Below are 27,519 nucleotides of genomic sequence, written 5' to 3'. Positions count from 1 at the left end.
CTTGGTGCCAATGATGGTCGTATGCGTGTTTGGCGCCGTGCAGGTGAGCGCCACAATCAGGACTGCATACGACCGAGGCACACAGGGCCAACACCCGGCATCATGGTGTGGGGAGCGATCTCCTACACTGGCCGTACACCACTGGTGATCGTCGAGGGGACACTGAATAGTGCACGGTACATCCAAACCGTCATCGAACCCATCGTTCTACCATTCCTAGACCGGCAAGGGAACTTGCTGTTCCAACAGGACAATGCACGTCCGCATGTATCCCGTGCCACCCAACGTGCTCTAGAAGGTGTAAGTCAACTACCCTGGCCAGCAAGATCTCCGGATCTGTCCCCCATTGAGCATGTTTGGGACTGGATGAAGCGTCGTCTCACGCGGTCTGCACGTCCAGCACGAACGCTGGTCCAACTGAGGCGCCAGGTGGAAATGGCATGGCAAGCCGTTCCACAGGACTACATCCAGCATCTCTACGATCGTCTCCATGGGAGAATAGCAGCCTGCATTGCTGGGAAAGGTGGATATACACTGTACTAGTGCCGACATTGTGCATGCTCTGTTGCCTGTGTCTATGTGCCTGTGGTTCTGTCAGTGTGATCATGTGATGTATCTGACCCCAGGTATGTGTCAATAAAGTTTCCCCTTCCTGGGACAATGAATTCACGGTGTTCTTATTTCAATTTCCAGGAGTGTATATATAATACTAGAACTGACTTGTGATTACATTTTCACGCGATTTGGGAGCATAGATCCTGATAAATCAGTACCCAGAACAACCACCTCTGGCCGTAATAACGGCATTGATACGCCTGGGCGTTCAGTCGAACAGAGCTGGCTCAAATGGCTCTGAGCACTATGGGACTCAACTGCTGAGGTCATAAGTCCCCTAGAACTTAGAACTACTTAAACCTAACTAACCTAAGGACAACACACACATCCATGCCCGAGCCAGGATTCGAACCTGCGACTGTAGCGGTCGCGCGGTTCCAGACTGTAGCGCCAGAACCGCTCGGCCACCAGCGGCCGGCAAACAGAGCTTGGATGGCGTGTACAGATACAGCTGCCCATGCAGCTTCAACACGATACCACAGTTCATCAAGAGTAGTGACTGGCGTATTGTGACGAGCCAGTTACTCGGCCACCATTGACTAGACCCTTTCAGTTGGTGAGAGATCTGGAGAATGTGCTGGCCACGGCAGCAGTCAAACATTTTCTGTATCCAGAAAGGCCCGTACAGGACCTGCAACATGCGGTCGTGCATTATCCTGCTGAAATATAGGGTTTCGCAGGGATCGAATGAAGGGTAGAGCCACGGGTCGTAACACATCTGAAATGTAACGTCCACTGTTCAAAGCGCCGTCAATGCGAACAAGAGGTCACCGAGACGTGTAACCAATGGCACCCCGTACCATCATGCCGGGTGATACGCCAGTATGGCGATGACGAATGCACGCCTTCAATGTGCGTTCTCCGCGATGTCGCTAAACACGGATGCGACCATCATGATGCTGTAAACAGAACCTGTATTCATCCGAAATATGACGTTTTGGAGTTGGTGCTCCCAGGTTCGTCGTTGACTACACCATCGAAGGCGCTCCTGTCTGTGATGCAGCGTCAAGGGTAACCGCAGCCATGATCTCTGAGCTGATAGTCCGTGCTGCTGCAAACGTCGTCGAACTGTTCGTGCAGATGGTTGTTGTCTTGGAAACGTCCCCATCTGTTGACTCAGGGATCGAGACGTGGCTGCACGTTCCTTTACAGTCATGCGGATAAGATGCCTGTCATCTGCCCTGCTAGTGATACGAGGCCGTTGGGATCCAGCACGGCGTTCCGTATTACCCTCCTGAACCCACCGATTCCATATTCTGCTAACAGTCATTGGATCTCGACCAACGCGATCAGCAATGTTGCGATACGATAAACCGGAATCGCGATAGGCTACAATCCGACCTTTATCAATGTCGGAAACGTGATGGTATGCATTTCCCCTCTTTACACGACGCATCACAACGTTTCACCAGGCAACGCCTTTCAACTGCTGTTTGTGTATGAGAAACCGGTTGGAAACTTTCCTCATGTCAGCACGTTGTAGGTTTTGGTTCAGATGGCTCTGAGCACTATGGGACTTAACTGCTGTGGTCATCAGTCCCCTAGAATTTAGAACCATTTAAACCTAACCAACCTAAGGACATCACACACATCCATGCCCGAGGCAGGTTTCGAACCTGCGACCGTGGTGGTCGCGCGGTTCCAGACTGTAGCGCCTAGAACCGCTCGGCCACTTCGGCCGGCCGTTGTAGGTTTTGCCACCGGCGCCAACCCTGTGTGAATGCTCTGAAAAGCTTATCATTTGCATATCACAGCATCCTCTTCCTGTCGGTTAAATTTCGCGTGTGTTTTTCGTGGTGCAGCAATTGTAATGGCCAGTAGTGTATTTCTTGTAAATATTGTTTGATGTGTTTTTATATATAAATTTTCTCTAGGAAATAAACGCCTACGTTTTCAAAACTCGTGAGCAAGACTTTTCTTACTGTCTTACAAACAAAAATTTTTCAGAAACATCTGTTTTCAATTTGTTCATTAATAAATGTTGTGATTGATAGCGTATTAATTTTGATACTAAACTCCCAACGATAGGTAGGCCTGTCTCCAAACTTCACTTTCACCGTTCGCCGGTGGTGCACCGTTACACACCTCCGTTTGACGGTTACGCCTCCCTTCGTTCCGTTCCGCTGGCGTTCATTGTAAATCGTCCTCCTGCTCTGGCTGCTGTGCCGTCGCTTTGCGAACTGCTTGTCCGTTGTCGTTGGCGTAACGAGGCTGTGGGTTCGCACACCACACCGCACCGCAGCCGGCCCAGCAGAAACGGGCAGACCCGAACGTCTGGCTGCGCACCCTACCTCCCGCTTCCCCCTCCCCCTCTTCCTCCTGCCCCTCCCCACCCACTGCTGCCATTAGGCCGGCTCGGCTGTGTTTGGAGAGGAATCTCGCGGGCCTCCAAATTACAGGCCCCGTGTGTGTGTGTGTGTGTGTGTGTGTGTGTGCGCGCGCGCGGCCGGCCTTCACGTGCCTTCTTCCGCGCGCCCGCCTCTTCTCCTGGACCCTCGGGTCTTACCACTTTGTTTCGCAACGAAAATCAATACTGGACATAGTCATTACTACAGCGATTTCAATCGGTCCATCGCGTACTCGGGGGCCGAAACCCGCCCTGGCAAAGAGTGCGTGATTTGTCACGCATGTCATGACTTGTGAATTGCTACTCCGTAATTCGGTCGGCGTGTAAAAACTAGTACATATCGCGGCTACACAGTAGCGCTTCTGTCTTTTTTTATTTTTTTTATGACGCGCGTAACATGAAACCCTCTTCATGCAGAATAACACTATCGCCCTTGTACAGACATTTATTTCTGAGGCGTGCTTTATGACTAGGGCTATAAAAGTAACGACTAAATTTTTCACGATATACATTCGGTATTATCTAGACACATAACTTACCCGTTACAAACTCTTCTTTGCTAGTTACTTTTGTTACTAAATCTCATTATGTGTGAATATTTTCTGAAGTTTACTGTGGACCTTCCTCTGAATGTAAATTGTCGACAGTAATCACAGTGTTATTTACTGTATGTCCTGGCTTTTCTCTGAACAAAGAGAAATGACACCGTGCGCTTATTTTCTGCTACGTGATGACTGCACTACATAATGAGAATATATACTGAATTGTAGTTCGCGTCGACTCATAAGACTAGTACAAGCCGTTGTAAAATAGTATGATTCAGCTCATATCACACTTTTTCAATCGAATTTAACACTTTGCAACAAACGTAGGTGCGGCGAACAAACTGATTTCGGAGACACAAAGTTACAGAACACGTCACTCAGGAATTGTTCCCGCACGGCGATTGACTTCACAGGGTTAAAGAAATGCATCTGAGAGTAAGCAACTGGAGACTTAGGAATACTAACAACTTGGCCCGGACCCGACATGAAGTGAACGCGGGGAAGAAAATGGGGCGAATGGAAAAATACATTACCGACAAAAAAATCGCAACACCAAAAAGTAATTAGTGTAGAGTAATGAAATTTAGCGAATACATCTGTCTGGCTAACATATTTAAGTGATTAAGTTGCAAGACCACAGATTACTGTAATCGCAATGTAAAGCCCTGCAAATGTGAAACTCTGGTACGTTAGTAACCAGCGTAGCGGCCAGAATATTGAATGCAAGCATGAAAACGTGCACAAGTGCGGATGTGAGTTTGTGGAATGGAGTTCGATGCCTGTTGCACTCCTACTGTTGAAACAACCCTTTAGAAAAATTTATGAATTACTGTGCTGGTAAACACCTTACGTTATTTGATTTTCAAACAGCTGAGGAAAACTGAACGTACTCAGACATTTCTCTCTTTACTTACCTCTGACAATCACTAAACTGACACACAATACTTTTATCACAACGCATTCTGACTTTCACTAATCCCTACAAAAGAGTGGCCATGACTAATCGAACTACTGCAATACAGCGAGCGCCAATACTGCCAGCTAAACAAAAGATTCCAACTACTTAAGGCACTAACTACTGATAGGCATAGTTACCAAATGAAAGATTTTGATAGAGAACAAACTGTGTATTTAACTTAATAGTGTTCAAAAGTCATAATATATATATCAGTTCATGACATCCAGTCTTACAAATTTCGTTTTTTCCGACGGAGACACGTCCAGATCGTCCGCTCTGAAAACTCTGCCATCTCTCTTCCCACATCCACCACTGCTGGCGGCTCACCTCCAACTGCGCAACGCTACTTGCTGTTCACATCCAACTGCCCAACACTACAATAGCAAATATTCCAACAATGCAAATCAGCCACAGACTGCACACAGCACAGAGTCAGTGATTTTCATACAGAGCGCTACGTGGCGTTACCAGCATAAAAACCTAAACAGCCTACTTACACTATCAATACTCTGGCCGTTATCGCTGTTTGTGGACGACGACGGATGTGTGCTCGATTGGAGACACATTTGGCAGCCTGCTGGGTTACAACAGCGGTCTGTGCGCGAGCGTTATCCTGTTGGAAATCTCCCCTGGAATGCTGTTCATAAAGGCAGCACTGTAGTCGAGTCAACAGACTGTCACACAAATTTGCAGTCAGGCTGCGTGGGATATCACGAGAGGGCTCCTGCTGTCATGCGAAATCGCACCCTAGACAATAACTCCACGTGTAGATCCAGCGTGTCTCTGCCGCAGACAGCTTGCTTGCAGACGATCATCTGGCTTCCTTCTAACCAATACAGGGCCATCACTGGCACCAAGGTAGCACCAGCTTTAATTAGAAAACACAATACACCTCGTTCAAATCCACTCAGGTGGTGTTAATGGCGTCATTGTCGCATTACAGCCATTCGTGATTAACATCAACTCACCACGTCCAATCTCAAAAGTAACTCAAGCTCGCGACTGTTACAGCGTGTATTTAAAGCAAGTACACTCCATGTACAGAGCATGTCGGCTTTTTCGGCACTGGTAAATCACATCGTCCACTAACGACCCACTGCTTGTACTGTCACCCACTGATTAGCAAGTCGCAGCCCACTCAAGGAACACACAAGCACGTTGTAAACAAACATAACAACATCGTCCCTAGCAACTAAGCAGATTGAACGGCACAAATTATTGTCGGCTTGGAAATTTATCAAAATGCGATACCTCGTAAACGACTCGCACTAGAATCCTGCAACAATCACCACCGATATCCTAATTTATCTTACTTTTAGTTCAGATGGTTCAAATGGCTCTGAGCACTATGGGACTTAACATCTGAGGTCATCAGTCCCCTCAAACTTAGAACTACTTAAACCTACCCGAGGCAGGATTCGAATCTGCGACCGTAGCGGTCGCGCGGTTCCAGACTGAAGCGCCTAGAACCGCTCGGCCACACGGGCAGGCTTACTTGTAGTCTGTTAATATCAATAGGCATTGTTCCATTTTTAAAAAAGTGTATGTTTTTTCACAAAAAATACACTGCGAAAATTGCACATCAATAGCACTTTCCATTGCCGCAAAATTTTCGGTGCAAGTTTTAGGTGATTCACCCTGAACAGCTCTGTACAAGCCCTTATTTCTCTATCTTGTCTTCGTGGTTCTTACTCGCAATGTACTTTAGTGGCAACAGAACCGTTCTGCAGTCAGTCGCAAATGTCTAAATTTTCTCAATATTACTTCTAGAAAAGAACGGTGTCTTCCCTGCAAGGATCCCCATTTGAATTCACGGAGGATTTCAGTAACATTCGCGTGATGATCGAACGTACCTGTAACAGATCTGGCAGCACTCTTCTGAATTGCTTCGATGTTTACTTTCACCAGACCCACGTAGTTTGTCATTGCGAAGAATAATGAACCAAACTCAAGAGCCAAACATCTGGTAGACCTGGCTAATATCGTGTAGATTCCACGCGAGAGCGCAAAAGTCCCGTAACACGACGTGGCATGGTCTCGACTAATGTCTGAAGTAGTGCTGGAGGGAATTGACACTGTGAAACGTGCAGGGCCGTCCATAAATCCGTAAGAATGCGAGGGGGTGAGAGAATGCGAGGGGGTGAGAATCTCTTCTGAGCAGCACGGCCGGCCGCGGTGGCCGAGCGGTTCTAGGCACTTCGGTCCGGAACCGCGCGACTGCTACGGTCGCAAGTTCGAATCCCGCCTCGTGCATGGATGTGTGTGATGTCCTTAGGTTAGTCAGATTTAAGTAGTTCTAAGTTCTAGGGAACTGATGACCTCAGATGGTAAGTCCCATAGTGCTCAGAGCCATTTGAACCATTTTTTTGAATTTGAGCAGCACGTTGCAAGGCTTCCCAGATATGTTCATGTCTGGGGATTTTGGTGGCCAGTGGAAGTGTTTAAGCTCAGAGGAGTGCTCCTGAAACCATTCTGTAGCAATTCTGGAATGTGGGGGTCGCATTGGACTGCTGGAATTGCCCAAGTCCGTCGGAACGCACAATGGACGTGAATGGATGCAGGTGATCAGACAGGATGCTTACGTACGTGTCACCTGTCACAGTCGTACCTAGAGGTATCACTGGCCCCATATCATTCCAACTGCACACGCCCCACACCATTACAGAGCCTCTACCAGCTTGAACAGTCTCCTGCTGACATTCAGGGTCGATGGATTCATGAGGTTGTCTCAATAACCGTACATGTCCATCCACTCGATACAATTTGAAACGAGACTCGTCCGACCAGTCAATATGTTTCCAATCATAAACAATGCGATGTCGGTGTGGAAGGGTGCAAATGGTTCAAATGGCTCTGAGCACTATGGGACTAAACTTCTGAGGTCATCAGTCCCCTAGAACTTAGAACTACTTAAACCTAACTAACCTAAGGACATCACACACATCCATGCCAGAGGCAGGATTCGATCCTGCGACCGTAGCGGTCGCGCTGTTCCAGACTGTAGCGCCTAGAACCGCTCGGCCACCCCGGCCGGCGGTTTTGAAGGGCTCAGGCGACGCTATGTGGTGCAGTCATCAAGGGTACACGAATGCGCCTTCGGGTCCGAAAGCCCATATGGTTCGCACGCCAACACTTGTTGATGACCCAGCACTGAAATCTGTAGCGATTTGCGGAAGGGTTCCATTTCTGTCACGCTGAGCGATTCTCTTCAGTCGTCCTTCGTCCCGTTCTTGCACGATCTTTTTTGGGCCACAGGAATGCCAGAGATTTGATTTTTTTACCGGATTCCTGATATTCTCTGTACTGTCTCGAAATACTCGCACGGGAAAATACCCACTTAATCGCTACCTCGGAGATGCTGTGTCCCATCGTCGTACGCCGACTATAACACCATGTTGAAACTCACTTAAATCTTGATAAGCTGCCAGTGCAGCAGCAGTGAACGAGCTAACAACTGTGCCAGACACTTTTTTCTTATATAGCCGTTGCCGGCTGCAGTGCCGTATTCTGCCTGTTTTCATATCTCTGAATTTGGATGCACATTCTTATACCAATTTCTTTGGCACTTCAGTGTATTTAGTCTCTTTACTAAATTACCAGCTCACACAGCTGAACTTGAGTGGGGCCATACTTGATAACAATTAATGTCTCCATGTAGAGACAGTGCTTATGTTATCCCGCAGCTGTACATTCAGTTAATGAAAGGCCACTCCAGATACTGATATGTGCTTTATTTAGTCCACGACCGTTTCTGGCCTTCACAACCAACAATTTTCTAATGTAATTGCTTAGGCTTCCGCGGCCAGAATCAGTCGACATAAAAGTCGTAATGTAAAAAAACTACTGCTGCTGGAGAAAAACCAACGTTTCGGCCACGGTTGCAGCGGCCTTCTTCTTCATATGACCCAGAAGACGTCCGCTGCAACCGTGGCCGAAACGTTGGTTTTTCTCCAGCAGCAGTAGTTTTTTACATTATGACGCGGTACTATACCCAGAAAACTTTTATGTCGACTATTTTCAAGTGAATCTCAAAATTTTACTGTTGCGAAGCAAGGTCAGAATCAAAGTAAAGTACGTATCAGGAACTGTAGAGTCTTTTCATTAACTAAATGAAAGAATATCTTTTTGCTGTTGCACAATGAAATGTAATGAAATGAGCCCCTGACGGGGCAAGTCCGGCCGCCTTGGTGCAGATCATATTACATTCGACGCCACATTGGGCGACCTGCGCTCCGGATGGGGATGAAATTATGATGAAGACAACACAACACTCAGTCCCTGAGCGGAGAAAATGCCCGACCCAGCCGGGAATCGAACCCGGGCCCATAGGACGGCAATCCGTCACGCTGACCACTTTTTTAAAAATTCTTTGTTGATCTCATTTTGTTCCATTTTGTTCGTTGTATATGATCGGGGCGGACATCTCATGACACCCGTTCAGGTTGTTCGTTGATCCGTTCACTCAGTTTTTTTTATTACAGAGGGTAGCTAAACCCTTTAATAAAACACGCTGAGCTACCGAGCCGGCGAGTACTCAGCTATCGCGGCGAACTGCGGTTGCACAATGTGTTGGTGGTCACTAGGTGCGCGTGATGATAAAGCCTTGAGCGTTCCGAAACCGATAACGATTACGAAACATTAAGTACAGCTGTGGGAAGTGGTTATCGTAGTAAAGGGAATGAGCAGTTGACTACTCTTCAGAACAAGTGTGTTTATGCTGGCGTCAGCCGGCCGAAGTGGCCGTGCGGTTCTAGGCGCTGCAGTCTGGAACCGCGAGACCGCTACGGTCGCAGGTTCGAATCCTACCTCGGGCATCGATGTGTGTGATGTCCTTAGGTTAGTTAGATTTAACTAGTTCTGAGTTCTAGGGGACTAATGACCTCAGAGGTTGAGTCCCATAGTGCTCAGAGCCATTTGAACCCATTTTGAACTCTGCTGGCGTCCCAGCAAGGTGTAAAGTGTTAGGATACACATAGTTCGCATGCTGACGAGAGCTCGTGCTTATCGCGGTGTTGTCTCCGTTTGTGTTCGCAGGAGAGGTGCGGTGCTTCTGCAACGTGCCGCCGTGCATCACGACGGGCTACATGTGCAAGTCGGCGCTGGGCGCCTGCTTCAGCGAGGCGCGGCTCGGCTCCGCCCCCGCGGGGCCCGGCGCCCGCCTCCACGGCTGCCTCGACATGCTGCACAGGTAGGCTACAGGCCGGCCACCGCCCCGCCCTGTCGCTCCACGACACTTCACGCCTTGAAGCCTTCCTGTCGCCTCTTCGGCAGCGGTTACGGTCACACCGATGTCGGTGGATTCCGCCGACGACCGACGTCGGCAGAGGACGTTCTTTCCTTTAGAATCAACACATTAGTACGTGCACGGTCACAGTGCAGCCTCTCTCATCGCCCAAACTTATTTCTGGAAACCCAGAATCTACTCTGTAGGAATAAACATCGTGTGAGTCCCAACTCGCTTTATTTGTTCATGAGACCCAGAAAACATTAGATACAGGCTCACAGGTAGATGCCATTTTCCTTGACTTCCGAGGGCGTTCGATACAGTTCCGCACTGTCGCCTGATAAACAAAGCAAGAGCCTATGGAATATCAGGCTAGCTGTGTGGCTGGATTGAGGAGTTTTTAGCAAACAGAACACAGCATGTTGTTCTCAATAGAGAGACGTCTACAGATGTTAAAGTAATCTCTGGCGTGCCACAGGGGAGTGTTATGGGACCATTGCTTTTCACAATATATACAGGGTGGTCCATTCATAGTGACCGGACCAAATATCTCACGAAATAGGCATCAAACGAAAAAACTACAAAGAACGAAACTCGTCTAGTTTGAAGGGGGAAACCAGATGGCGCTATGGTTGGCCCGCCAGATGGCGCTGCCATAGGTCAAACGGATATCAACTGCGTTTTTTAAAATAGGAACCCCCATTTTTATTACATATTCGTGTAGTACGTAAAGAAATATGAATGTTTTAGTTGGACCACTTTTTTTCGCTTTATGATACATGGCGCTGTAATAGTCACAAACGTATAACTACGTCGTATCACGTAACATTCCGCCAGTGCGCCGGTATTTGATTCGTGATACATTACCCGTGTTAAAATGGACCGTTTACCAATTGCGGAAAAGGTCGATATAGTGTTGATGTATGGCTATTGTGATCAAAATGCCCAACGGGCGTGAGCTATGTACGCTGCTCGGTATCCTGGACGATATCATCCAAGTGTCCAGACAGTTCGCCGGATAGTTATGTTATTTAAGGATACGGGAAGTGTTCAACCATATGTGAAACGTCAACCACGACCTGCAACAAATGGTGTTTTAGCTGCTGTCACGGCTAATCCGCATATCAGTAGTAGACAAATTGCGCGAGAATCGGGAATCTCAAAAACGTCGGTATTGAGAATGCTACATCAGCATCGATTGCACCCGTACCACATTTCTATGCACGAGGAATTGCATGGCGACGACTATGAACGTCGTGTACAGTTCTTCCAGTGGGCACAGGGGAAATTACGGGACGATGACAGATTTTTGGGAAACGTTCTATTAAGCGACGAAACGTCATTCACCAACAGCGGTAACGTAAACCGGCATAATATGCACTATTGGGCAACGGAAAATCCACAATGGCTGCGACAAGTGGAACATCAGTGACCTTGGCGGGTTAATGTATGGTGCGGCATTATGGGAGGAAGGATAATTGGCCCCCATTTTATCGATGGCAATCTAAATGGTGCAATGTATGCTGATTTCCTACGTAATTTTCTACTGATGTTACTACAAGATGTTTCACTGCATGACAGAATGGCGATGTACCTCCAACATGAGGGATGTCCGACACATAGCTCGCGTGCGGTTGAAGCGGTACTGAAGACCATATTTCATGACAGGTGGATTGGTCGTCGAAGCCCCATACCATAGCCCGCACGTTCACCCTATCTGAAGTCCCCGGATTTCTTTCTGTGGGGAAAGTTGAAGGATATTTGCTATCGTGATCCACCGACAACGCCTGACAACATGCGTCAGCGCATTGTCAATGGATGTGCGAACATTACGGAAGGCGAACTACTCGCTGTAGAGAGGAATGTCGTTACACGTATTTCCAAATGCATTGAGGCTGACGGACATCATTTTGAGCATTTATCGCCTTAATGCGGTATTTACATGTAATCACGCTGTAACAGCATGCGTTCTCAGAAATGATAAGATCACAAGGGTACATGTTTCACATTGGAACAACCGAAATAAAATGTTCAAACGTACCTACGTTTTGTATTTTAATTTAAAAAAACCTACCTGCTACCAACTGTTCGTCTAAAATTGTGAGCCATATGTTTGTGACTATTACAGCGCCATCTATCACAAAGCGAAAAAAGTGGTCCAACTAAAACATTCATATTTCTTTACATACTACACGAGTATGTAATAAAAAATGGGGGTTCCTATTTTAAAAAACGCAGTTGATATCCGTTTGACCTATGGCAGCGGCATCTAGCGGGCCAACCATAGCGCCATTTGGTTTCCCCCTTCAAGCTAGACAAGTTTCGTTCTTGTAGTTTTCTCGTTTGACGCTTATTTCGTGAGATATTTGGCCCGGTCACGATCAATGGACCACCCTGTATAAATGACCTAGTACATAGTGTCGGAACGTCCATGCGGCTTTTCGCGGATGATGTTGTAGTATACAGAGAAGTTGCAGCATTAGAAAATTGCAGCGAAATACAGGAAGATCTGCAGCGGATAGGCACTTGGTGCAGGGAGTGGCAACTGACACTTAACAAAGACAAATGTAATGTATTGCGAATACATAGAAAGAAGGATCCTTTATTGCATGATTATATGATAGCGGAACAAACACTGGTAGCAGTTACTTTTGTAAAATGTCTGGGAGTATGCGTACGGAACGATTTGAAGTGGAATGATCATATAAAATTAATTGTTGGTAAGGCGGGTGCCAGGTTGAGATTCATTGGGAGAGTCCTTAGAAAATGTAGTCCATCAACAAAGGAGGTGGCTTACAAAACACTCGTTCGACCTATATTTGAGTATTGCTCAGCAGTGTGGGATCCGTACCAGGTCGGGTTGACAGAGAAGGTAGAGAAGATCCAAAGAAGAGCGGAGCGTTTCGTCACAGGGTTATTTGGTAAGAGTGATAGCGTTACGGAGATGTTTAGCAAACTCAAGTGGCAGACTCTGCAAGAGAGGCGCTCTGCATCGCGGTGTAGCTTGCTGTCCAGGTTTAGGGAGGGTGCGTTTCTGCATGAGGTGTCGAATATATTGCTTCCCTCTACTTATACCTCCCGAGCTGATCACGAATGTAAAATTAGAGAGATTCGAGGGCGCACGGAGGCTTTCCGCCAGTCGTTCTTCCCGCGAACTATACGCGACTGCAACAGGAAAGGGAGTTAATGACAGTGGCACGTAAAGTGCCCTCCGCCACACACCGTTGGGTGGCTTGCGGAGTATAAATGTAGATGTATTTCGGACGTCAGTCGTTGAAATTCAAATCAGTTTGTTTTCTTCGGCCGTATCGACCCACCCGACACGAGAAATGAATTTTGAGAAACTGGTAAGTTTAGTCAAAGAAGGCGTTTGTGACATCCTGACGATGAAAATATGATAATCGGGATATAGTTTCGAATCTGTGACCTGAAATCGTAGGTTTATTTCAAACCACAAGCACGCAAAATCTTTAGCGGAAATTCTAGGTATAAGTTATAACCTCAAAAAAAATAATATTTCAGTTGAGAAGACTGGCGTATGTTAGGCTTAAAATTGCTGCAGTGGATCTTTTTATGGTTGTGTTAGGTGGACAGTATCTGTCTACAAATTATAATTACTGCTTACTCGCGTTTTGATGCCAGAAGAGTGGTGACACTGTATCTGATACTCACATTAATGATCCACTTCCGGCTCAAGTTAAACTAGAAGATATACTTTGATATTTGACTTCTGGAGATTACATCTTTCCAGTATTTAGACCTATACCACATTCTGAAAAGTACAATTTGAAAGTTTTTGTGTGATGTGTTGGATGCTATTCACGATGCGCTAAAGGCTAATTTAGAAGCTAACATTTTTACTTTCGTGGAGATATGCCACTAATTGAAGGCAGTTTGTTTGTTGACATAAGCGTTTCGCTGCATTTATTTTGGAAGCATCATCAGTGGCCTGTAATACATGTTCCTTTTATACATATAATAAACGTATTATGTGGTAGATAACATATGCTGCTATATTACATTTTGTCGTGCCTTTCTGTCTTTTTTAGGTTAAAATAAACTTTTGTCATTTTTTCTGTTTTCCATCTTTCCCCTAGTTGCTTCAAATTCGTGGAGTTAAGTACCGTCTATGCAACTAACTGAAGGCGGTTTGTTTCTTGCCATACGCGCTTCGCTTCGTTTATTTGGGAAGCATCGTCAGTGGCCTGTAATACATGTTCCCTTTTATACATACAAAAAAATGACTAACATTTTTAGACTCGCATCCCAAATATTACGAAATATGAAAACTTGTCAGTTCCTTTCTCAAATCCACTGGACATGTGCTTAAGGACCATTGAAGTTTCCACTATTAGAATCTGATTTTCTGAATATACTGCTAGAATTGGATTAATTTTCACCGTTTTTTCAATACGTTGAACTGCTGTGAAATAACAAATCTTCCTTTCATGAATTAAGTAATACTTACTCACATATAAATTTTATCTATGCATCTTGTAATAGAAACATCATTTATTGTCACAACGTAAATGAACCGTTATGCGCTCTTAATCTCAATGACAGTACGTTTATACACCGAAGTCGTACATCCTACCACTGTAGCATAATAAACCATACTTATCACAACGTGTTTTGGAGAGATCCTTAATGTGATGTATCACTGAAACTACGTATCTTCATATTACACACGTATGAAATATACGAAAAATATCAATTACGGCATGTTGGCCTCAAAGGTGGCGGTGACTTCTGACTCTAACGGGTCGTGGGAGAAGGAAAGTAAGGTCACAAAGTTGAAACTGTTTAATTTTTATGGCATAGTATTTTTCCTTTCAGCTCATATATTCGTTAAACTAATCTGGTAATTCCAGTAACCGAGGACAGAGTGTACAGTAAGTCTGCAGGCTTTCGTGGCCGTTGTCACTGAAGTTAAAATCTTCTGATTTATTAGGCCGCGTCATGTTTCTTCAAAAATGTTCGACGTTTCGACCCCTCTACTGCTAGTACACTCCTCTGCTGGGATCTTCCTCAGGCTCTTTTGGTGTCCTCTACTGCTTGAACACTCTAGCACCAAAAGATCCTGAGGAAGATCCCAGCAGAGGAGTGTACTAGCAGTAGAGGACACCAAAAGATCCTGAGGAAGATCCCAGCAGAGGGGTCGAAACGTCGAACATTTTAGAAGAACAATCTACGAATATATCTCCGGTACTCGGTGTCTGAGGGCCACAACTTTTCTGCAACCAACTGTGTCTCCGTCTTCAATACGCCGCCGTGGCAGCTACCTGCAGAGAGTGGCAGCATCAGATCTTAAACCTTAGATGCCACCTAATTTAAATTAGACCTCAATATTCATCTGTAGTAAACCTGTGATTGCCAAGCGAAGCAGTAACACTGTCCTAATTAATACAAAGTGCAGACTGAGAATCTTAAGTCGTTAATTTCACCTGTATGGAGTTATCACGAGAGACGGAAGAACACAGTGTTTAGAGTTCATGGGGCAAGCTGGTTTTCACACTGGTCAGGTCAGCAAATATAAAGGGTCTTTCCGTGATGATGGTGAAGCTTTGTAAAGTACTTGTATGAAACAGTTACTTCTGTACCTCATAACTAGAAAGTGGCTCTGGACGGTACGGCTACCAAGTAGTTCCGGGTGTCCAGTGTTTAACTGTAGGGTCATTTACTAGACTGTGGCTCGTCTATCAGCTATTAAAAGCTGGCGACGGTACTTTTCTCAGATTGGGCTTGTCACGATACATCTTCCGCAAGGCGCCACGGGAAACGCCCGTTGGATGCACGACCCTTGCTTCGGCCACCCGCAATCTGACCGCTGTCAAACGCACTCTCGTGCTGACAGTCAGTGCAAGACCTGACTCGAGATCCTAGTCACATGACACACCGAACCGTTGCCTGTTGCTATAAAACTGTTTCTGGACTTTACAAAAACCATTTCATTCAATACTACGTCGACGCCTCCCGAAGGAAATGTTTCTCCGTGGGTTATCTAATCAGATTTGCAAATGGATAAAAATTGACTGACAGGTGGGATGTCCAAATTATACAACTTACTGACACTCAAGTAATATGTTGAAGTGATGCCTGATGTGCTCCTAGTGAAAGTAACGGGACCATTTATGTCGACGATATACACCAATAATATTGCTGACAGTATTAGCTGTAATCTTAGGCTTTTCGAATATTATGCTCTTATCTGTGAAGACATTCTATCCGATAAAAATTCCAAAAAAATTAAAGTAGAATTGCAGAAAATATCAGCTTGATGGAAACGCTGGCAGGAGCAGCTACAAGTAGAGAAATGCAAAGCTGTGAGCTTCAGGAAACCTAAAAAATGCTGTATCCTTCGACTATCGGATTAATGAATCACGACTTAAGTCAGCCAGTCTGTAGAAGTGAGAAGTGAGGCGACCACACACGAGGGCTATTCGGAAAGTAAGATCCGATCGGTCGCGAAATGTAAAGCAAAGTTAAATCGAAAATGTTTTATTTGCAACAATTTGCTACATCTTCCAGTTACTTCTCGGCATAGTCGCCGATCCGACTTACACTTAAGACATTTGTCGTAGCGTTGTATCAACTTACCTTCGTCATAGAAAGTAAACACTTGTGCTCTCCGCGTGACCGCTACGGTCGCAGGTTCGAATCCTGCCTCGGGCATGGATGTGTGTGATGTCCTTAGGTTAGTTAGGTTTAAGTAGTTCTAAGTTCCATGGGACGGATGACCTCAGAAGTTAAGTCCCGTAGCGCTCAGAGCCATTTGAACCATTTTGCTCTCCGCCGCTTCTCTGTGTTGGTCTGCAGTTCGTTGTCTGTGCCAAAATGTTGTACTGGTTTTCTAGGCATCTGTAGGTGCTCAGAACCGAAAAGATTGGCGTGACGCGATCGACAGTCATACCAGAGACACTGCCCTACACATCTGTGCAGAGCTTCATCGGATTTTCACTGTCGTTTCCATTTATCGACTTATCGGATCTTATTTTCCGAACAGCCCTGGTAGCTTCTGGTTTAGATGAAGCAGATCACAATTCGTTGAGAGAGGATAGTGGATAACTTGTCTTGACTCGGAAATATTTTAGTCAGTTATCTCAGCACCTCTGGACAACCCCCGAAATGAGTCGAGGGGCGAGGCTGAACTCATGACAGGAAAAAGCCATCTTCTGGATTTTGGCCTCTAGACGGGAATAAAGGTGATCATCTGTAGACGCGGTGTTCCAGAAAGGTAATGAAGAGGGTCGCGTGCAACCAGATCCGAGTGGGAAAACTCACTTAGGTAACTTGTAAATGGTCAGCCGTGGGCAGTAGTTCAAATGGCTCTGAGCACTATAGGACTTAACATCGGAGGTCATCAGTCCCCTAGAACTCAGAACTACTTAAACATAACTAACCTAAAGACATCACACACATCCATGCCCGAGGCAGGATTCGAACCTGCGACCGTAGCGGTCCTGCATTTCCAGACTGAAGCGCCTAGAACCGCTCGGCCACCGCGGCCGGCGTGGGCAGTAGTGAAAAGTCGTAGAGTCACTGAGTAGTGAGTAATTATGGAGTTAGCAGGGTACCAATAAAGGCGCCAAAACTGAATGACAGCAGCTACTGACGGAACAATAGTACTTCATTCGCGAGAAGACGGCGATGTTCCGGGCAACGCAACAACAACTGATAGATGAGTAGCTGGAGTCTTACAGCTGCCTTATGTATGTTTCATTGAATAGTGTAGAACAGAGAGAGTCTTCTTCTCGACTAGCAGTGTAGGGGATTCCATTTAGTACCTGTCTTCTGTGAGTTACGCCAAGGGGCCAGTGATATAACAGTTAGGCTAAGAGGCCACTGAGTTAGGCAAAGTCACCATTAATGTCGTAGAAGACAAAACAACAATTGCCTTTGTGTCTGATCTAGCCAATCCAAGAGAACAAGGAGCCAGGGGACTCTTGTCTCTTGATAGTTGGAAGCCCACGTGTAGCACGACGGAATCACAGTGAAAAGAGTTTTAGGCGCTACAGTCTGGAATCGCGCGACCGCTACGGTCGCAGGTTCGAATCCTGCCTCGTGCATGGATGTGTGTGATGTCCTTAGGTTAGTTAGGTTTAAGTAGTTCTAAATTCTAGGGGACTGATGGTCTCAGAAGTTAATTCCCATAGTGCTCAGAGCCATTTGAACCATTTTTGAAAAGAGTTTCGACAGTAAAAAGTTGGTACCAGGTGTACCTAAAGTATATATGTTAGCTGGTCAGACACCTCACATAGAAATATGCCTCAAGGTAAATAAATTTATTTAATGTATTCATATCACTTTGCTACTTTGGCAGATCACCAGCCCTGTCAAAGATCTTTCTCTGTTCCCCAACAACAACCTTAAAACAACCAAAGAGGTTCTACTCCCTCTCCACTCCACTATGAAGGCTAATTAGGGGAAAAGACAGCGAAAAGTATTGTCGTCAATGTCATGATTACAATACGCAGCACACCACATGTTTATTGGTAGCATTAACCTGTGCTGGGACGCGGAAAACTGTTGTTTGTCTAGAAGAAGAAATTTGTTGTAAGGTCTTAAGGGACCAAACTGCTGAGGTCATCGGTCCCTAAGCTTACACACTATTTAATCTAACTTAAACCTAACTTACGCTAAGGACGACACACACACACACACACACACACACACACACACACACACACACACACACACCCATGACCGAGGGAGGACTCGAACCTCCAACAGGGGGGAGCCGCGCGGACGGTGAGAAGACGCCCTAGACCGAGCGGCTACCCCACGCGGCTTCTAGAAGAGAGATTGCATACAAAACACTTCTACGACACAGAACTGAATACTGTTAAAGTGTGTGTAAGCCATTATGGCAGTCTGAAAGGTGTCACCAACCGAATGAAGGCACCGCGAATGGTCGTTGGCTTGATTCATTGGCGTGTGAATGCAACAGAAATGTTGAAACATCTTAACAGTCAGGTATTAGAGAAAAGATTGGATACATTTCCCCGAGAAGCTGCTTAGAAGACCTCAAGGATCGCTGTACAGGGTAGGAGCTATTAAAATCCTTCAGCCTCGAACGTATATACACCGTAGAGATCACCTGATAAAATTAAGCAAATAACATCTCGCACAGAGGCGTACGGCCATCTTTCCTACGCTCCATCCGCGAACAGAAGAATAAGAAACTTTTATGGTACGATTAAAAGTACCGTCCGTCACACGCTTCAGTCATTTGCAGAGTAGTACATGTAGAGCGCTTTGCCTTCAGTAAAGGAGCTCTCTCTCATTTTTCACGCGTGGAGGTGTCCCATGTCTTATCCGCTGTGCCTCCTAGCTTGATATGACAGCAAGGGGAAGATGCATGGCCTTCTGGAGTCTCTTTGGCTTATTGTAAAAAACTGCAATACTATTTTCATTAGTGGAGAATGCTGAGCTGCTGGAACATAACTGCTTGTTTGGATGTTGGGTTCTAACCGCGTAATAAAACGAAATTGATTGGTGGCTCGTTAAACGAAACTGCTGGCAACTCGTCCGGCGCTAGGCTATCGTCGCGAGAGAAAGTCCGAGTTTGGAAACGCGATTACATCGCAACATTAAAATGTAAATCAAAAAGGACCTGGACTCACGGCTCCGCGCCGTGTTCTTGGGATGATGACGGTTCCATCGCAAGCGGCTGTGTGCGTGTGGCATGTGTGTAGCTGACAGTGACCTGTAAACTACTTGGATGAAGAACTCTGATCTTGCAGCGTAGAACTTATATGTGACTCTAGATTCTGTCGCGTGTCGTGTATCAGTTACACAAAAAGATTCGATCAGTCTGGGAATGATACAGAATTATTTACGCTTATCAAGTTGTATGAACTATACGCAGTTCGTCATCGACTACACTTTTCTTTCTTCACTTTTCATTCCCACCTCTCGAGGAGGGGGCTGTCTGAGAGCTGTAATGTAAAAATATAAAAACAGTAATATGCAAAAAATATACGACAGTCTGCCAATGTAATCGTATTATTAATGACTCAACAGTAGCGGTTGAAAACACTTCTCTGAAAATGACTCACAGAATGTTCTTAATAGTGCAATATCTTTTAAGTTAGCCCGACACAGATCAGTAAATAATAAACTAGTTCAGTTCTCAGGGTAGTTACGTAATCGTCGATAGTTAGTTGTCATTTCCTTCTTTTCCCAACACCACAGATACACTCCTGGAAATTGAAATAAGAACACCGTGAATTCATTGTCCCAGGAAGGGGAAACTTTATTGACACATTCCTGGGGTCAGATACATCACATGATCACACTGACAGAACCACAGGCACATAGACACAGGCAACAGAGCATGCAGAATGTCGGCACTAGTACAGTGTATATCCACCTTTCGCAGCAATGCAGGCTGCTATTCTCCCATGGAGACGATCGTAGAGATGCTGGATGTAGTCCTGTGGAACGGCTTGCCATGCCATTTCCACCTGGCGCCTCAGTTGGACCAGCGTTCGTGCTGGACGTGCAGACCGCGTGAGACGACGCTTCATCCAGTCCCAAACATGCTCAATGGGGGACAGATCCGGAGATCTTGCTGGCCAGGGTAGTTGACTTACACCTTCTAGAGCACGTTGGGTGGCACGGGATACATGCGGACGTGCATTGTCCTGTTGGAACAGCAAGTTCCCTTGCCGGTCTAGGAATGGTAGAACGATGGGTTCGATGACGGTTTGGATGTACCGTGCACTATTCAGTGTCCCCTCGACGATCACCAGTGGTGTACGGCCAGTGTAGGAGATCGCTCCCCACACCATGATGCCGGGTGTTGGCCCTGTGTGCCTCGGTCGTATGCAGTCCTGATTGTGGCGCTCACCTGCACGGCGCCAAACACGCATACGGCCATCATTGGCACCAAGGCAGAAGCGACTCTCATCGCTGAAGACGACACGTCTCCATTCCTCCCTCCATTCACGCCTGTCGCGACACCACTGGAGGCGGGCTGCACGATGTTGGGGCGTGAGCGGAAGACGGCCTAACGGTGTGCGGGACCGTAGCCCAGCTTCATGGAGACGGTGGTTATACCAATGTCCGAATGTGCATGGTGGGGTGCACGTCCCGTAATTATTCCGAAGTCCAGTGAAGTTCAGTCTCTCCAAGTGAAGTCGCAAGATTTTCCGCCGTGCAGCCAGGTAACCTCGAGTGGTGCGGCGAGTCATCCACAAGCAGCTGGAACACGGCGTACTGCACTTCCCGATGAGAACTGTCGTTTGCGGCGGCGGCCGGGTTTATATAAGGCTTGCTAGTTAATGGAGGGAAAACCAATCGCAATGTTTCCTGGCGTAGCCAATTGCTGTGTGCTGACAAACGCGCGCGCGCGAAGGCGGCCAGCGATGGTAGCCGCGAGCCGCCCGGAGAAGTGCGGCCAGCGATGTACTTCTCGGCCACGTAAGGGAGCGTGCGTGTGAAGACGGCCAGCGATGGAAGCAGCGGGCCGCCCAGAGAAGTGCAGCCAGCGATGTATTTGGCGGCCGCGTACTGGAGCGCGTTGTTCGGTGTTTGTTAGAAGTGGTGTATACCACAGTTTTAAGTACAACTTACATTATTAGCTGGTACAGCAGGATGAGCTTTACACACGAACGTCCTCTTAGGTCCGAATCCAAGCAGATAAGATACGCCAATGACAAAGGAAAGATAGTTCATGCATAGAGGCGCAAGAGTCCATGGAATAACATGTCCATTGTAGTTCTATCTCCTCTTCCTTGGCGTAACTTGTCGGGGCGTTTATTTGTTTGGATTAATTGCAGGGGTTTGGTCTGGTTTCTCCTTTTCTTTCATTATTGTGAGTAGGAGAGGGTGGGGTATTACTTTTATCTCCAAAATGGAAATTTGGAACGGATTATAGGGGACAATTCCGTTATTCATCTTCCATCAAGGGGAGAGACGAGACACATCGAATACCCCCGGCCAGAGCTGCTGGTGCTGCCACCTTACTTCACCGCATAAGAACGACCGTTATCCTTTCTAGGAGCCTGGCTTCAAGCTGTTGGTGTAGCCTCCACACCGCCTTACAGGAAAGTGAAAAGCGTTTGTAACACTATTCCTGAACCCATGTATCTGTCACTTTCTGCACGAAACTCCTTAGAGACCAGATGCGAGTAGGGGGAACCGACGATCTGAATGATTTCTGCATTTTATCGAGATTGATACTGGCGAGATATCGTCGTACGATTCCAAGACTTTCGAGAATGTCATAATTTAAAATTTGAAGTTGGATAAAAAATTAGAACAGGTACATATATTTTCACATGGTATAATTAAAAAATAACAATTTTTTTCTTTTTTTCTTTTGTTTGTGTTTTGGAATCCTTGTTCTTGCCAAATTTAATGATTCTACGTCAAGGGAAAGTACTCTATAGGGTTCAGTGAGCGAGTTTGCGTCCATCAAAATACATACATCAAAAAAAGTTTTGCATCACCCCAGTTCCCAGAACTCCTGAAGATAGACGTTGACTATGGGTATTGTATCACAGACACAGTCCCTTTAACTTCTCAGAGGTGTCACTAAACCCGCCCAAAGATGTAAACAACCTGTGAGCAGCAGCGCCTATTAGAAGAAAGGGGTCCGACAGCCGGTCAGTTCCAGTCATTCCTACAGGAAGGAGGTACACGGCGCGTGTTGTCTGTAGTTCAACCATGCCTAGACTGCCAATACCGCGGTTGGATCGCGTCCGCATTGTTGTTTTGTGCCAGGAAGGGCTCTCAAAAAGGGAAGTGTCCAGGCGTCTCGGAGTGAACCAAAGCGATGTTGTTCGGACAGGGGAGATGCAGAGAGACAGGAACTGTCGATGACATGTCTCGCTCAGGCCGCCCAAGGGCTACTACTGCAGTGGATGACCGCTACCTACGGATTATGGCTCGGAGGACCCCTGCCAGCCGCCACCATTTTGAATAATGCTTTTCGTGCAGCCACAGGACGTCCTGTTACGACTCAAACTTTGCGCAGCATGATGCGCAACTTCACTCCCGACGCCCATGGCGAGGTCCATCTTTGCAACCACGACACCATGCAGCGTGGTACAGATGGCCCCAACAACATGCCGAATGAACCGGTCAGGATTGGCATCACGTTCTCTTCACCGATGAATGTCGCATATGCCTTCAACCACATAATCGTCGGAGACGAGTTTGGAGGCAACCCGGTCAGGCTGGACGCCTTAGACACGCTGCAAGGTGGAGGTTCCCTGATGCTTTTGGGTGGCATTATGTGGGGCCAACGTACGCCGCTGGTGGTCATGGAAGGCGCCATAACGGCTCTACCATACGTGAATGCCATCCTCCGACTGGTAGTGCAACCATAGCAGCAGCATATTGGCCAGTCATTCGTCTTCATGGACGACAATTCACGCACACATCGTGCACATTTCGTGAATGACCTCCTTAAGGATAACGACATTGCCCGACTAGAGTGGCCAGTATGTTCTCCAGAGATTATCCCTATTAAAGATGCTTGGGATAGATTGAAAAGGGCTGTTTATGGACGACGTCACCCACCAACCACTCTGAGGAATCTACGCCGAATCGCCGTTGATGAGTGGGACAATCTGGACAAACAGTGCCTTGATGAACTTGTGGATAGTATGCCACGACTAATACAGGCATGCATCAATGCAAGAGGACGTGCTACTGGGTATTAGAGGTACCGGTGTGTACAGCAATCTGGACCACCACCTCTGAAGGTCTCGCTGTATGGTGGTACAACATGTAATGTGTGGTTTCATGAGCAATAAAAAGGACGGAAAAGATCTTTATGTTGATCTTTATTCCAATTTTATGTACAGGTTCCGGAAGTCTCGGAACCGAGGTGATGCAAAACTATTTTTGATGTGTGTATGTGATGTAAATAGCTGTATCCTTTGACTGCATTGACTCAGAAGCTTAACACTTTTACGCTACCAAAAGGACTATAGACCTCCACTTGATACGTCTAGGCGTTCCTGAAAAAAAAAAAAAAGGGGCTTAACAGACGGACGGCCGGCCAGACATACGGTCTGTGATAACAAGTGCCAAACATTTTTACGCTAAGGACAATACACACACACACACCCCTATGCCGGAGGGAGGACTCGGACCGCCGACGGGGTGAGCCGCGCGAACCGTACCGAGACGCCTCGGACCGAGCGGCTACCCCGCGCTGCCACAGGGAAGTACCACAAGGTCTAATTATGGTTATTAAACTAATAACACTAGATCGAGTCAAACATCAATAAAAGAGTTGATACTCTGGGCGTAATTGATATGACTACATTGTCGTATAGTAGCGAGACAAGTGCTACTTATAATCGGTTGTCTAGGAACGTGTTTGCTAGTTAATCCGATGAATGTTTACACATTTCGAGCCATGTTAACTGCAGATCTAAACAAAGTCTGTCATTTTCTCCGCATTATTCACTTTTGCAAACCACTGTGCCCGTTGTACAGCTGTCATGAAGTTGGTATGACAACTGGCAGCCGTGGCGGCCTGACACACTTAAGCCCTCAGACGTAAACAACAGCACTGGCGGAACATTACGAGTTGTTTGGAAAACAGTGCAGGCTCCCCATAATTTTCGGACTGTGTCGGTGTAATACTGTTATAAATACCATGGGTTCAAGAGTTGTCATTCGTTTCTTGTCTTCCGTGACTTAAACCTGTGTTAATCCGTAGTTTGTCGACGAGCAACTGTTAACTTCTACTCGCCATGTAATCGTTAGGTGTTGTTTTGGATTCATTACAGCGCTTTGCAAAATTTTCTAATAGTGTCTGTTTAAGAATGTTGTTAGGAAATATCGTGCTTTTGTTGTTTTCATTCACTTCATATCTTGTACTACCTACGCTCAACGAACTTCGGTCGTGTTATGCTACGTCTGCCTGACGCCCGAAAGTTAACTGCACGACTCAACGAAAGAAAAGTTGTAACTGATTATTATTTTCTTACAGTTTAAGTGTGTTGTAGTGCTGTTTAGTTTACTATAAAACTAGCGCCATATGCGACAAATGTGGATGTTGCCATAGGTTAACTGGTATGGGAGGATCATGTAAGCACTGTGAGTTGCTGTTTCTCTGGGGAGCATGAAAAGGGGAAGCTAAGAAAGTGTCAGATGAGGCTCTTCCATGGAGTTTTAGATGATGTAGTCGAGACAAGAAAATCTTGGAACACGGAAGAAAGATTTGTGCCCTCCAGGCAAAATTAGAAATGGCATATTTTGAATGAAGTTGAAGGGGGCAATAGACAATGGGAACTGGGAGAAGGTGACAAGTACACTGCTGGCCACCGTAAATGCAACACCCTGAATGAAGCACCCGAATCAAGTGAAATTTACACCATGGATTTGCAGCGATGAGATATGCAACTGATTAGAATTTCAGCGCAGACGCACATCACGCGCGCCTGTGGCGCCACCTCATAGCGCCATTTAAGGCTTGGCGATTTCGACGAGTGTACGTTCGGCACGTGTGTTTACCTTGTGGTTGTTTCACAAGGCGATCAGTTATGCCTCGTAGACAACAGCGAACATAGTTTGATCAAGTATCCGAGTTCGACAGAGGAAGGATAGTGGCTTACCGAGATTGTGCATTATCATACAGAGAAATCGCCAGTCGTGTTGGACGAAACCAAACAACTGTAATGCGGATATGTGACCGTTGGATGCAGGATGGTACGACGGACCGAAGTGGTCGATCGCATTCACCTCGGTGCACCACTGCACGTGCTGATAGGCAAATTGTGCGCATGGCAGTGACGGATCGCTCAGTGACATCCCGAACCATAGCACAGCACATTGCTTCTGTAACGCATCATCCAGTGTCTGCGCGTACCATTCGACGCCGTTTACAGCAGAGTGGTCTGTCCGCAAGACGTCCATTGCTTCGTCTACCATTGACGCAGAACCACAGACGTCTCCGTCGCCAATGGTGTGATGACAGACGGATGTGGACGGCAGAATGGAATGACGTTGTCTTTACTGACGAGGCACGCTTCTGTCTGCAGCACCACGATGGTCGGATTCGAGTGTGGAGACACCATGGAGAGAGGATGCTGGACAGCTGCATTTTGCACCGCCACACTGGTCTTGCACCGGGTATTATGGAATGGGGCGGTATTGGATATTACTCTCGCACGCCTCTAGTACGCATTGCCGGTACTTTAAATAGCCGGCGCTACATATCCGAGGTGCTCGAACCAGTTGTCCTTCCTTACCTTCAGGGCTCGGCCACAGCCATATTTCAACAGGATAATGCGCGACCACACGTGGCACGCATTGTCCAAAGGTTCTTCGTCAATAACCAGATTGAAGTGCTTCCCTGGCCGGCTCGCTCTCCGGATCTTTCGCCGATAGAAAACATGTGGTCCGTGGTTGCTCAACGAGTGACCCAGATTATATCCCCAGCTACCACACCAGATGATCTTTGGCAACGTGTGGAAGCTGCTTGGGCTGCTGTACCCCAGGAACACATCCAACGTCTCTTTGACTCAATGCCGAGACGTGTGGCAGCGGTGATCTCCAACAATGGCGGCTACTCTGGCTACTGATTCTGGCAGGAACCACATGTCACAGACGTCTGTAAACGTAATCATTTGATACTTGGTCAACATGTTATCTACAAAATAAATTTTGTTGTGCTACCTCTTGTCTTTCTTGGTGTTGCATTTACGGTGGCCAGCAGTGTAATAGGCGACAGGAGAAAACCTCAGAAATCGCATTTGTAATTCCGGTTAGCATCTGTTTGATTTGTTACCAGAAGTAGAACAGCCTGCATCTGGTGCCACAAACCTCTGGAATGCTATAAGTGTGATAAGGAACGAGGTTTTTGGAAGATCTTCGGGTGGGTGTTGAGAGAGGTAGTGCTCAAGGGCAGAGAGACCATGGGTATGTGGGATATTTGTGTAAAGGGATGTAGCATCTACGGTGACAAGAAATGTTTCAGGTGGGAGAGGAGTGGGAATGGATTTGAGGCGTTCTAGGAAGTGGTTTGTGTCTTTGATGTAGGATGGGAGTCTGCGGGTGATAGGTTGTAGGTGCTGATCTACCAGAGTTGAGATACGTTCGGTTGGGGATTTGAAGCCTGCTACAATGGGACGGCCAGGATGGTTCTCTTTGTGGATTTTGGGTAATAGGTAGAAGGTAGGGGAACGTGGCTCAGTTGGAGTGAGTAAGTCTATGGAAGCCGTTGTGAGGCCTTGTGAGGGACCTTGGATTTTCAGGATTGTTTGCAGCTCAGTCTGGATGGAGGGAATGGGATCCTGGGTAACAGCTTTGTAGGTTGAGGTGTCAGAGAGTTGACGCAGTCCTTCTGCCACATACTCCACACGGTCAAGTACGACAGTTGTGGAGCCTTTATCCGCTGGGAGGATGACAATAGAGTGGTCTATTTTCAGCTCTTTAATGGCACGGGATTCAGCTGGGGTGATGTTGAGGGTTGTCGGGATGTTCTTCAAGGACTGGGAGGCAACACTGGATGTGAGGAATTCCTGAAATGTCTGCAAGGCATGGTTTTGGGGGAGTGGAGGAGGATCCCTTTGAGAAGGCAGTCGGAACTGTTCTAGACAGGGTTCAACACTGGGTCTAGTACTTGGGGGCTGTGTTTGGGTAGTGAAGTGATATTTCCAGTTGAGGTTCCGGGTGAATGAGAGGAGATCTTTAACCAGGGCAGTGTGGTTGAATGTAGGTGTGGGGCTAAAGGTTAAGCCTTTTGATAGAACAGATGTCTCTGGAGGAGAGAGGGATCTGGATGAGAGGTTTAGGACTGAATTGGGACTGGTGATATGTGGCGTTTGACTGTGGTTATAGTTGAGATTTGGTCTGTGTGGGG

General features: G+C 46.6%; 1 protein-coding gene across 1 annotated transcript in view; it reads left to right on the top strand.

Moving 5' to 3' along the window:
- The window catches only part of LOC124789467 (BMP and activin membrane-bound inhibitor homolog), a 260,960-nt gene that overhangs the window by 166,471 nt on the left and 66,970 nt on the right, over nt 1-27,519 (top strand). The window contains exon 2 of the mRNA XM_047256835.1: nt 9,500-9,653. Within this exon, the coding sequence (XP_047112791.1) occupies nt 9,500-9,653 (154 nt within the window). The remainder of the gene's footprint in view (nt 1-9,499; nt 9,654-27,519) is intronic.

Source organism: Schistocerca piceifrons, chromosome 3 (assembly GCF_021461385.2).
Source record: "Schistocerca piceifrons isolate TAMUIC-IGC-003096 chromosome 3, iqSchPice1.1, whole genome shotgun sequence".
In the NCBI taxonomy this organism is placed as follows: domain Eukaryota; kingdom Metazoa; phylum Arthropoda; class Insecta; order Orthoptera; family Acrididae; genus Schistocerca; species Schistocerca piceifrons.
The sequence above is the reverse complement of the archived record's forward strand: the minus strand, read 5'-3'. Positions and strand labels throughout refer to the sequence as shown.